Source organism: Crinia signifera, chromosome 3 (genome assembly GCF_055691185.1).
Source record: "Crinia signifera chromosome 3, ASM5569118v1, whole genome shotgun sequence".
NCBI classification, from domain to species: Eukaryota; Metazoa; Chordata; class Amphibia; order Anura; family Myobatrachidae; genus Crinia; species Crinia signifera.
The window spans coordinates 22,766,399-22,780,226 of record NC_139219.1 but is presented as its reverse complement, the minus strand read 5'-3'; the positions used below and the strand labels follow the sequence as shown (position 1 = coordinate 22,780,226).

At 44.0% G+C, this 13,828-nt stretch overlaps 1 protein-coding gene across 1 annotated transcript in view; it reads left to right on the top strand.

The window, feature by feature from the left end:
* Positions 1 to 13,828, top strand: part of LOC146063246 (leucine-rich repeat and fibronectin type-III domain-containing protein 2-like) — a 424,978-nt gene that overhangs the window by 312,176 nt on the left and 98,974 nt on the right. The window contains exon 3 of the mRNA XM_083175460.1: positions 3,807 to 5,199. Coding sequence (XP_083031586.1) covers positions 3,827 to 5,199 — 1,373 coding nt within the window. The 5' untranslated portion in view covers positions 3,807 to 3,826. The remainder of the gene's footprint in view (positions 1 to 3,806; positions 5,200 to 13,828) is intronic.

The window sequence follows — 13,828 nt, the reverse complement described above, 5'->3', positions numbered from 1 at the left end:
TCTGGACACAAGGATTCAAAATTGTATCCAGATACACAGCTACCGGGTGCATCAAGGACCCCCTGGACGAAATAATAGGTCGTCCTGGAGGATGCAGAGGGTCCTTGTGCACCTTCGGCAGGGTGTAAAACAAGGGTACCACAGGGTACTCAACCGACAGAGCTTGTTTAAATTCCACATCAAGGTACCCATCTCTAACAGCAGTATTCAGAATTAAATCTAACTCCTGTTTAAATACAACAGTAGGATTTTTGGCAAGAAGCTTATAAGTCTTGGTATCACCCAATTGTCTGAGGCACTCAGACTTGTAGTCCTGGAAGTCCTGAACAATTACAGCACCCCCCTTGTCTGCATTACGCACAATTATATCCCTCCTTTTAGCCAAATTATTTAAAGCCAGTTGTTGTGGCATGGACAAATTATACCTGGTATGTGTGCGGACCGACTCCACCGCACCCAGCTGGTCCATCATCCTGGTAAAAGTCCTCACCGAGGGATTAATTGAAGGTGGGTCGAACCTCGACCGAGGGGCGATCTTTTTTAATTGTTCAGGTAAGATCACTTTATCCACAGTAGGTACGGCAGAAGTGGTTTTGCCGAAATGTTCTTTTAAACGTAATGTCCGATGGAGTTTATACGTATCCACCTTCCACTGGAATGCATCTGCTTTGACGGTGGGGACAAAGGATAAACCTTTAGCCAAGACTTCAATCTCTGTTGTGGTTAGTGGCACTTTGGACAGGTTAAAAACTAAATTCTGACTTTCCTCGGTGGACGAGTGCTTACTCTGACGGCGGTTTTGCCCTGCCCTCCTCGTCCTCTTCCTTTGCGACCAGTTGCTGCAGTCCCAATTGGCACCCCTAAAGGGACACCCGCAGCATTGGAGATGGAACAAGAGGACTCACTTTCACTCTGGGAGGTACTCGATCCTTGATTAAAGTGCTGGAATCTCTGGGGCTTGCGTCGGCCATAATTCGGGCGTCCGCCCTCTTGGAAGTTGCCAGCATTAAGCCACGGATACACCCTCCGTTGATCATAATCAAGCTGAACTTTTTTTACCTTTTCTTTTTTAAAGGCTATAAGGTCATGCTTGTACTTGTCCATCTGGGTTTGAAGTTTATCAAGCCAGTTAGTATGGCTATCCTGAGTGAGTGTGATGGAGTGAGCTGTCTCGAATGTAGTAATTTGTTGCTGCAAGTCTTTTTGCTCCCTAGTGGCTTCTTCAATAACCAGCAGGAGCAAATCTTGGGAACATTTATACAAAACACCAATCCAACGTCGGCAGAAGGCGATGTTATACCTGCCAATCGTTGGTGTGTTTTTAACCCTAAATCCCCTGGGAATCTGTTTTCTGCGATAGTAGTCAGACAAGCTGACACTGTGGCACATAAAGTCACACTCCCTTTGTTTCAAACGCAGTAACTGATTGTACAGAACTTCAGGGGTTAAGGGTAAAGAAACATCCTCAAACTGCTGCTTTGATAATATAGCTTCAGCGTCAGCATCACTTAAACTCACAGCTTCACTCAGGTCTAATCTCATGAAGTCCAAAGCCTCATCCAGAAGCTGACTTGCAGCCATTGTTGCGTGCAAACGATATTCCAGACAAGAAACAAGAAGGTGTTTTATATGGGAAAACACTCACTTCAAATTTCCATAAAACAGTCCCGGACATACAAGGGGAAATTTTCTCCACACAAGGCTTCAGGTATAGGTGCCATGGAAAGACTAATACAGCATAAAGGAGCCACAATAGTCATACAGGAACATATCTACCCGGCACTCTGCTTGTGTATTCAAATAACTTGCTGCGGTGCCATCCAAGGAGCATAGAAGATCCAATATACCATGGGAAGAAGGCGGCACTCTCACAGACTTGATTCAAGATTTAAAAGTCCTTTATTGCAGCGGTCCTACGCCGTTACGGAGTTACCTCCGTCATCAGGGACACAATAGCATGCACAGAATTCAAACAATAAATACAGAAAAGCAAACATTTACCCCACCCCCCATGTCACCACCGATTGGCCACACACTCACCCTCCCCCGTCAGTATCCCGCCGCACACCTGTCAGCCCTTGTCGCGATCAGCCCGCAGTAACACACCGGGCGGGGAGCACGTCACTCTCACTGACCTGCTCTTCCGCACCACGTGATCGGACAGGCTGCATCGCGCCATTGGACAATCCACGTGCGCGTCATCAACACTAGACGGAGAATAGATGGGCGCAGAGCGTGACCCAATCGGTCGCTATGGAAACAATAAACAAACATAAAAAACAGGTTAAAATAACGATCTACAGCGATCTCCAATATAAAAGGCATAAAAACTGGTACTAACATTTGCACAGCAGTGTGTTCAATATGAGGACATCCTTACATTTATAGGATTCAGCATGTTATGCAGATATTTGCGTATAATTTATACTATGAAACATAAGCCAGCATAATGGAAGGGCATTAATTGAACAACATGACTATAATGATTCTATATATTACTCAAACGTTACAAATACAAGTATACAGTACAGCAAGGTGGCACCTAAATGAAACACTGGAGCCCCAGAGTCTCATTCAAACCACCAGGGGACATGGTCCCCAGAGAGAAAATCCAACGACTCTCTCTCTGGAGAAGAACTTTATTCCTATTCCCCCCTCTGATGGACAGGGGCACGTGATCGTATATATCGATATATATATATATACTGATTATTTGGAAAATATGTTTGGATCAACTTGATTAATTGAAGCTTATTTATTTATTGAGTTGCTTTGCTCCACTGAACGTTCCCTTTAGTTAGGTAAGATAGAACGGCCTTGATGTACTTACAAATAATGGAGGGGTACAGAAAACGACTTATATATTTCATCAGATTCTGTAGTTGGATTTTGCAATGTTTCTTTCATACTGTACAATAATGTTGTTCCCTTTCTTCTCCAAATGTGATATTGTTTTCCAATTAAATTTATTGCTGAATTGTTGCTCTACTTTGTTTTCCTCGTGTTTTTGTTCAAGGTGACATTGGAAAGAGATGAACATAATGCTTGTATGAAGTTCTGAGAATGTAAAAATATATAAAAACTTCATTTTACAATTGTGACATTAAAGCTTGTTATGCTCCAAGGTTGATGGATTCCTTCCATTGTTCAAAGACTAGTGTTGTGGTAAAGTGATGTAGTAGAACTGTGACCCATGAACAGTTGAGGTGGCCATTTTGTGGCCTTCCTCAATAGTTATATAAAGATGGCAGGCTGAGTAATAACCAGTGATGTCACCAATATACAGTAGGTTGTGTTTGTACCTCAGTGATATTGACAGTTGTTAGGGCATTGATAGGGCACATTTCCATTCATGTATAGTTCATGTAATAAAATGGCTGCCTAACCTGTACACAGTGTGTGTGTGTGTGTGTGTGTGTGTGTGTGTGTGTGTGTGTAGCTTAATATTCAGTCCAGTGACAGTCCATAAAATATACTGATAACCATGCAATTACGGTGTGAAGGGTAATCTTTAGGCCTAGTGAAGAAATAAAACACAATCAAAAATAGTCATACAAACTATATCAATGTTTATATCCTTATATGTTTTATTTGATTATTTTTTTTTTTAATGATCCCATCATTATCAAAGTACAGAATATCCCACTGTGAATGTACAGTATTTGACTGTAATATATTCCCACAGTTTATTCGGACTATGGGCACTACTTAAGAATGGGTCATCAGGCACGTTTCTGGCATCGAAATGTATGCACTTACTGTATGAGTGATTCCTCATTGTAAAACATTTCTTTCTTTTATTGCAGGTATCTTTTCTTGACTTACAATGGAAAAAATCCTCTGCTGCCTACTGGTGTTTGGAATGGCAGTAGTGGTCAACTCATGTCCCAAATATTGCGTCTGCCAGAACTTGTCAGAATCACTAGGGACCTTGTGTCCTACAAAAGGATTACTTTTTGTACCTGTAGACATTGACCGAAGGACAGTTGAACTTCGACTTGGGGGAAATTTTATCATAAGCATCAATCGACAAGACTTTGCCAACATGTCTGGTCTTGTTGACCTTACTTTGTCTAGAAACACCATCAGTTATATTCAACCGTATTCCTTTGTTGATCTAGAAAGCCTTCGATCTTTGCATTTAGACAGTAACAGGTTGACCATCATTGGAGATGAAATATTTAGAGGCCTAATTAATCTCCAGCACTTGATTATGAACAATAACCAGCTCAATAGCATCGCAGACGATGCTTTTGAAGATATTTTACTGACATTGGAAGACCTTGATCTTTCTTACAACAACCTTAAAATGATTCCATGGGATGCCATACGAAGGATGATTAACCTGCATCAGCTAAGTTTGGACCACAATTTAATATATTATATCACAGAAGGTACATTTCAGGACCTCAATAAATTAGCCAGACTTGATTTGACTTCTAACCGGTTACAAAAGTTACCTCCTGATCCAATATTTGCAAGATCTCAAATATCAATGATATCAACGACACCCTTTCTTCCCCCTTTGTCTCTCAGCTTTGGAGGTAATCCACTTCATTGTAATTGTGAGCTATTATGGCTGCGGAGACTTGAGAGGGACGATGACATGGAGACGTGTGCCTCTCCTTCTACTCTGAAAGGAAGATACTTCTGGTATGTTCGAGAAGAAGAGTTTGTGTGTGAACCACCATTAATTACTCAACATACGCAAAAGTTGCTAGTTTTGGAAGGACAAACCGCTTCCTTAAAATGCAAAGCCATTGGAGATCCTGCCCCAGTCATACATTGGGTTGCTCCCGATGGTCGCCTCATTGGAAATTCTTCGAGGACAGCTGTTTATGACAATGGCACCTTAGATATCTTTATTACCACATCCAAGGATTATGGGACCTTCACTTGCATAGCAGCAAATGCTGCCGGGGAGTTAACAGCACCGGTTGAGTTGTCGATTGTCCAGTTGCCACATCTCAGCAATGGCACCGGACGGGCAGCACCACCGAAATCAAGGCTTTCTGACATCACCAGCTCTAGCAAAACGAATAGAGGGGAAGTAAAGACTCCACCAGAGAAGGCTGTTGTAGTGTCAGAAGTGACAATTAACTCAGCATTGGTTAAGTGGTCAGTGAGCAAGGCCGCTCCAAAAGTTAAAATGTACCAACTTCAATACAATTGCTCAGATGATGAAGTTCTTATATACAGGTAAAGTACAACATTTTAAAAAGGTTGAAAAAAAGTCCAATAATACAGTATTTACTGATGCAAAGGGGAAAACGCATATACAGTACCGTACCTCCATATTTATGATTTATAAAAAATATTGCTTACATTTGTTATACAAACACCGAACGGTAAGTGCCTATATTTCTTTTTCTTTTTTTCAATTATGAATTACGTGTCCTTGAAAAACTGTAGACTCAATGTGTTATTATAATTGGTGTTATTATATTATTATTGTTATTATTATTATTATTATTATTATTATTATTATTTTTAAATGTGTGGTTTTGGAAAATTACTAGGCTGTTTTGTTTGGGCAACTTTTGAAACTTTTTGTCTTGCTTTGTTGTCAAGAAACCTTAAAGTTGTATAATGTGATCTTAAAATTCAAGATTTTAAAATAATATTTTATGATAAAATCTCATGATTTACTGTTTCAGTGGTATAACAGCAACCTGTCACCGGGAAGGAAATAGTGTTGGTAACCCATAAAAATTGCAGTTGTTTTTGTTATAAAAATAATTATTTTAATTCAGACCCTAATTATTTTAACTTAGATCCCATCCCATGTGCTTATGCAGTAGAATCAATTTTTATTTAGATCTACTTCAGTCCCTAGTGAAGGCAAAATAACAGCATGGTAGCATATTAAATACAGCTGGTGAGTGTGACATAAAATTAGTTTGTTTAATTAAAATCAGAAATTCCATTTGCTATTATATTGCATGCCTTCCAGAGGATATATGTTGTTAGAGATAATGGAAATGTCTAATTCATTGCACAATATTTTCTTCTTGTTACGCGTATGTTTATACTCTGTATGCTACTCCATTCACTGATAGAATTGCTCTTAACTGTTCCTGTTCCTATCCCAACAAAAACCATCCAACAGAACAAAATGATTAATGACATCCCTGCTCCATCTATTGCATAAGTTCATGGGGGTGGGGCTCACCTAAATTTCATTCATTCATATTTGCATTTTGTTGAATTGACACTCTTTTTATTTAAAAATATTCTTGGTATATGGCAATACCTAGTTTCTAAGCTGATACCATAAAGCCTGCTTGCAGTGTTTATCATTCAGTACAGTTGCCATAGTTTCTCTTCTCTTCCCATAAGCTTTTTTTCTCAATTACTTTAAGACCCTTTAATTAAATTAGTACTGAATATGTATGATAACAACACATATTTCATTAACATTATTATATTAACGGCATTTTAGTAACTTTTTAAAAAATATTCTTGTTAATATGTAGCAAAAGTTCGAACTAATAGCTTGTTACTCAGGAGAAGATGCCCGATCCTGTTATGTGCCTCGGTGGTATTGGCGCACGTTATTTGTTGCAGATACCACTTCTCGGTGTATGTACTTTTGTTCTGTATGTAAATGCCAACGGAGCTACGTGCCCCAGTCCATTATCGGTGCCACTTTTTGCAAGATTGTGCCGGCAAATCTACATTGGTGCTAACCACACACATTACAACAGGCTCTTTGTATCTCTATTTGTGGCAGTAACCCTGGGTTTACTGGTGGTTGTGAGGATATAGGTCATTAGGTTGACACACTTTAGGACGACATGCATTGTGTCGATTACTGAAGATTATCAAGGCTTAGGTTGACACCTTAAATATGTTGATACAGCTAAAGTCTACAGGGTTGGAAAGTAGACACAAGCATTAGGTCGCCAAATGGCAAGGTCGAAAATGTTGACATTCACGTTTTTTTGTCCTGAATGTCGATGTAATGGACATCGTCAAAGTGTACCACGTCCCTCCGTGTGGCTAGCTGGGCTCACCATGCTTGGGGCACGGTGCCTCTATGCGCTCGACACACTATTTTATTCTCCCACCATGCTGTAGTTCAGGGCAGGACTGGCCATCTGGCACTTCTGGCAAATGCCAGAAGGGCCGATGGCCAGGTGGGCTGATTTTCGCCATCCTAGTTGAAGTAGTCTGTCAGCTCAGCAACCCCTCCTCGGCCGGCATCCCTTTGCTGAGCCGACAGCTTGAGCCACGTAATTTGCATATGACGTTATGACGCGGCTCCATCCTCAAGTCTGAGTAGTTTACAGACAATAGTGGCGGTGACCGGGTGCTGCGGGGAGGGATTAGTCCATGCAGTGCGTTCTCAGGACCATCAGCGTTTCCCTCTCTACTCTACTACAGCCATTGATGTTAGGAGTGCAGTGGCGGCACAAGAGGCAGTTCCTGTCCCCGCCTCCTCCCAAAAGCGCAGCAGTGCTAGTACCAAGGATACAATGTAACCGGCGCAGCCTCCTTGTGCTGCTTGCACCACACATGCTAATCAGCCAAGGTGCATGTTAATAAGCGGAGAGCTCTCTTTGGCCGGGTGCCGGACGGGGTCCCGACAATCGGGATCCCGACAGTCATTAACCCGACGTCGGGATCCCGACTGTTAAAACACCGACGGCCGGGTTCCCGACGGCCGGCGGCTATTTTCCCTCGTGGGGGTCCACGACCCCCATAGAGGGAGAATAGAATAGGTGGCGAGCATAGCTCGCCACCGTGCCCGCAGCGTGGCGAGCGCAGCGAGCCCGCAAGGGGCTTTGTTGCGCTGGCCACGCTGTCTGAGGCCAGGCAGTCGGGATCCCGACGTCGGGATAATGACTGTCGGGATCCCGACTGTCGGTGAGTCATACCACACCCCTTTGGCCGCACGTGTTCATATAGAAATTCCAGTACAGGTAAACAAACTTCTATGGGATTGGCTGACTGTTTGAGGGTCATAGAGTAGGGCTGGCTGATACAGGGGACCATACTTGGTAGGTTAGGTACTGTTGCTGGTCAATTTACGATACCAGTGATGAGGCAAGATTTGGGGGCATCCCGAGTGGTGCCCCCCCCCCCCCTGCTGTCCTTTACTTTTCATAGGAGATGGGGCTAAATGCTTGTCGTCTTGGAGTTGATACAAGGCACAATGCTTAATGGGCATGCATTACTCTGTGCCACCAATGTGTAATGGGCATAACGAATTGTGTAGACTTATATGTAATGGGCATTACGGTGTGTTCCATAATGTGTAATGGGCATTACAGTGTGTTCCATAATGTGTAATGGGCATTACGGTGTGTTCCATAATGTGTAACGGGCATTACGGTGTGTTCCATAATGTGAAATGCCTCTTTTTTTGTTATGCCATGCCTCCTTTTCACCAAGCGTCTTAACCGCGCAAGGGTCCCGCCTACTGGAGGTGGGCCTGTGTGCTCAAAATGCCAAGGCCGATTTCTGGTCCCAGTCCGGCCCTGGTGCAGGGGTCAGGGAATTTTTTACCTTTTACCCTAAAATATATTTAGGTATGCCACTGTTAACCCCTTGATTTGAAAGGAAGGAACTCATATAATTGTAATACACACTGCACCCCCAGAAATTGGTAAATCATCATCATCATCATCATCATCAGTGGCTGCCAGGCTGTGTGTGTGTGGTATAGCCATTGATAATGTGACGTCCAGGTAACTATTAGTGTCAGTATTAATGGATGACATAGTGACAGTCTGTGCAATGTTTACCCTAGACTAGAGATGGGCATTACTGTGACAGGAGCCTATAACCATGCAAAGAAACTCAGCACCGCAGCAGCAGTACAGACTGAGACGGTGCAGCAACTAGTGGACTCTACTGAAGAAGCGGGTGGACCTGGAGGTGGGGCCTGGGGCATTACGCAGGGAAGCGTATTATACACAATGACCTGATGCACTGCACTGTGTCAGGTCCTTGTACACTACAGTACTGTAACACACACACAGCCTGCACTGCACTGCGTCAGGTCCTTGTACACTACAGTACTGTAATGTAACACGCACAGCCTGCACTGCACTGCGTCAGGTCCATGTACACTACAGTACTGTAACACACACACACAGCCTGCACTGCACTGTGTCAGGTCCTTGTACACTACAGTACTGTAACACACACACAGCCTGCACTGCACTGCGTCAGGTCCTTGTACACTACAGTACTGTAACACGCACAGCCTGCACTGCACTGTGTCAGGTCCTTGTACACTACAGTACTGTAACACACACAGCCTGCACTGCGTCAGGTCCTTGTACACTACAGTACTGTAACACGCACAGCCTGCACTGCACTGTGTCAGGTCCTTGTACACTACAGTACTGTAACACACACAGCCTGCACTGCGTCAGGTCCTTGTACACTACAGTACTGTAACACACACAGCCTGCACTGCGTCAGGTCCTTGTACACTACAGTACTGTAACACACACAGCCTGCACTGCACTGTGTCAGGTCCTTGTACACTACAGTACTGTAACACACACAGCCTGCACTGCGTCAGGTCCTTGTACACTACAGTACTGTAACACACACAGCCGGGCTCAACTGCTGGTAATACCAGAAGTTGAGCGACTTTGAGGACGGCTTTGAATAGCACTGCGCTATGCAACACCATCCGCCCCCCCGGTGACCGCGCCGGGCAGGGGGAAAGCCGCTTAGTGTGTATGCACTGAGCAGCTTTCCCCCCACAACGACAGCGTTCATCGCTGTCCATACATGCTGGGCATAATCGCCCAGTGTGTATGGACCTTAAGTCTTTCTCCAACATCTCTTCCATAATTATTAACAGACCACTCTCACAAATATTAGAGTATTTCACGCTGTAGTAGGTGTATTACACAGTGTGTGACTTTTGTGTACTACACAGTGGCTGCCTGCTTTAGATCTCTAATAGTCCACATTAAAGATCGCCCTATTATGCTGATACTTTTTGAATGCTGTGCATTATCTTTTGTGTGTTGTGTGTGAATGGACTTCTTGGAAATGCATAGTGAACGCTAAATGTATCTCCTCATAGCTGTTGAATTGGGGCAGGTTATGTGCATACACATTATATATAGTTATACAATAGATTGTTGTAACCTGGACCGTGAAGAATACAGTTAAAACTGATTTTATAGTTACACCACTGCAGCTCATAGTTGTCTACCCTTCTGCATTCTCCCTGACATAGCTGCAATCTCCTTCTCTCCCTCATTAGTCTACCAATCTCCCTCATTTCACCTAGCCAGCATTACACTGTTATATTTTTTGGGAAAAAAGGAACGAGAGATAGATACATTTACATTGAATCCTCAGCAGCATTTCCCAGCACTTTACCAAGTATAGTAGCTCTTACTAACTGCTTTGGGGATCATCTACAGTTGTATATAAGTCATTTTAAAAGATTCCTCTCAGATGTAGCAGCACACACCCACGCTTCTAGGGGTCACGTTCACAATCTCTTTTCACAATCTCTCCATATTTGGAACTAGACATGCCCTTTGGGTGGAGCGTGACACGCCCCCTCAATGGGGCGCGGTGCAAGATTCTACTATCAACTATAATCTCCCTGAAACTAGTTTTCAAAAGTAGGCAAGTATGCTGCAGCTCCTGTCATTTTACAGGCTGGCATGAAAAATGACATTTAGAAGCTGATTGGTTGGTGGTTTATATACACTCACTTTATCTCTTTCCATTGCTTAGCACATAGGTTCCTTTCTCTCAATCCACTTTATATCTCTCTAAGGCTGAACTCCTTAACATACAAAACATACACACATAACCATGGGTTGTTTTTGTCATGGTAAAATAAATGTAAGGTTCCAGTATGTTTTTGAACTCTAAAACAAGAGTTGCAGAAGCAACAAAAACTGGGCGCTGGTTAGGGTTGCGTTTGTGAAGCAGCTACTAGAAAGGGTTGAGTAATCCCTTAAGAAAGAAGGTAAAAAGAAAAAAGAGTAGCGCAAGTACACCAATGTCCAGGGCTTGGCTCCTGACGTGTTTCCCTGCAACTAAGTGCAGCTTTGACAAAGCTGCACTTAGTTGCAGGGAAACGCGTCAGGAGCCACGCCCTGGACATTGCCCCCGGCACTTTATTTCCTTTTGGATCCGGACCAGCCACCTCCAACGACTACCTACCACGCACTCCAGCTATCCACCACCACCACTGGACCTGGTACTTTCACCCATTTAGGAGAGACATTGCTGCTATGCATTCCTAATGGAACTATTCCTCCTGGTGATCTAATTGTGGTAACTATCAACATCTAACCACCTTCATCACACCCTCCACTGGTGTCCCCCATGTGGGGTTGATTTATCATTCTGGACTACATTGGAGTCTATGTGGTAAGTCTGGTGTCATTTATAGGAATGGATCCTGCTGTCCTTAAATTCAAGTGTTTTCACATGATTTTATATGTTATTAAATATTGTGAATGTTCATTGTTGTGCTAGCGCTACTTTTTCTTCTTTTTACCCTGTTTTTTAACTCTGGCTAGGATCTGGGTTAACCACATAGTCTGCTGGAGGTGCCCGGTTCCCGCTCCCCCCTTCCGGTTGCAGGGAGCCGGGCAGTGGGGAGAGAGACAGCTGCAGCCTGACCTCTCTCTCTCCCTCTCATTTATTTTTTTCATGTGGCTACACCCCCTCTCCATTTTACCAGGGATTGGACCAACCTGTCGGTGCCCCTGTATCCACTCACAAACATGGGGTATAACACGACTATTTGGCTCCAAGTGCGAACAGTTAAAAATTTGGCATCCCATACACACGCCAAATGTATTTTGCATGTACCAGAAAGGGAGTGTGTACTTGTGGAAAAAGGCTTGGCCTCATGGCAGGGATGTGTGGCCATACTTGTGTTATGCCCCCCACCCAGCCAAATTGGGCTATGCTCCCCCCCCCCCCCCCTCCTGCTCATAGCGGCACAGACCGGGCAGTGGTAAAAGGAAGAGGCATGGCCAATGGGAGGGGGGTGTGACTCTCTCTCCCTCTAGAAGGCGCTCAGGGAGAGAGAGGACAGGCTCCTGCTGCAGCTGCCTCTCTCTCCAGGTCAGCACACAGCACTAAGCAGTGCTGGGCTTGGTAGAGAGGCTGCTGCAGTGGCAGTTATTTATCTTTTTTCCTGCAACGGGTGGGGAGGGGGGGGGATCCAACAGACCCAGGCCGGAAAAAAAAAGTACCCACCCCTTTTCCCAATCTCGGCTCCACTGGTACTACCTGAACCCCATATGTAGGGCCGGTTTGGAAACACAAGACCTCAGTTTTGTGAGGCACTAATGTGATGGAAATCTTTATTTGCAACTTGCAATAAACTTGAAATAAATAGTTTTAATTTTGTTGCATTTTGCCCCTGTGTGATTGGAAATAACACCTCACTGATCTGGGAATAACATTGCCTCAGAATACACTGTGGAGAATAATCCTAGCTACGAGTTATACTCAGATTGGCAGACGTGTTTCACACCAATTTAAATTCCAATTAATACATAATTTAAATCCTAAATTACTCATCACAGACAGATTCCCCAACTGTAAATATTATATAACCTTCCTTTCTGGCAAAATGAGAGGCTGAACAAAATGTCATAACTCTCAATGTCTTTGGGATGTCAATTAATATTAACCACTTCATTCCCAAGCACTGTGTTTCTATGAAATAAATGTGGTTTAAGCTTTAGTCATTTTTACTTTGCATACCATAGATTTACTATCTTGGTGCAATGCATGTAGTTAAAAGATCTATGTACTAAGGCCAACAGGGAGGAAAGCAGTGCCGCGTGGGGCGGAGTCAGGAAACAGGACTCAAGTGTACAGTATGCATGAATATAACACTTTCCCCTACTATGGGCCAGATTCTCTAAGCTTCAAAAGTGATAAAATGGAGAGTGATAAACAGCCAGCCAATCAGCTCCTGCCTGACATTTTTCAAACACAGTCTGTGACATGGCAGGTAGGAGGTGATTGGCTGGCTGTTTATCACTCTCCATTTTATCACTTTTGAAGCTTAGAGAATCTGGCCCTGTGTCTGTTGGCATTGCTATAGCCCACACAGACCCTACAGCGACTAGTAGGCGCTGGGTGGCTTATGGGTGCTGAGGGTCTGAGGGGCTACTGATACAGTATGCTACTGTTGGGCCTGTAGATATTTCCCTCCAGTCCCATTGTGCCAGTACCATTATAACTGTCCCTCCCAAAATGGCCAAAGCCTCAGAAGAGACAATCGGCCATTTTGGGAAGGACATTTTTAATGGGGACACGCACAACAGACCTATGGCGGTGGTAGGAGGGAGTCTGACAACAAGTCTGCCAAAAACTCCTGACACCAAGCAGGACATAAGGCAGTCGCAATGTGCGTGACAGCACATAAATTACGTACATCAGAACATATCTCCTATATATTTGGCTACATCTGTCACTCAAAGTGGGTGTCTGTGTCTATAACGCTCTGTTCCTGGACTTTCCTCTTAATGTGTGATTGCCTTCATCTGTGCTGAACACCTTTCTGAGAAATTAACCTGTTTAAAACAGGTGATGGCAATCATACATTAAGGGGAAGTCTAGAAACAGAGCATTGTGTCCCTCCTGGAGAGGGTCATGTTGGGAGGTATGTGACAGAGAACCAGCCCAGTGAGCCCACAGACAGTGCCAGACACCCACTGCCTTCCCATGTTGCCCAGCACTGCTACTCCACAGCCACCAGGTGAGCGCCCCCCTCCCGCGATTTGCGGCAAAACCTCCCCCCCCCGCGCGCCCCCCCCTCCTGCGATTCGCGGCAAAAACGCCCGCTCCCCCGCGACCCCCCCTT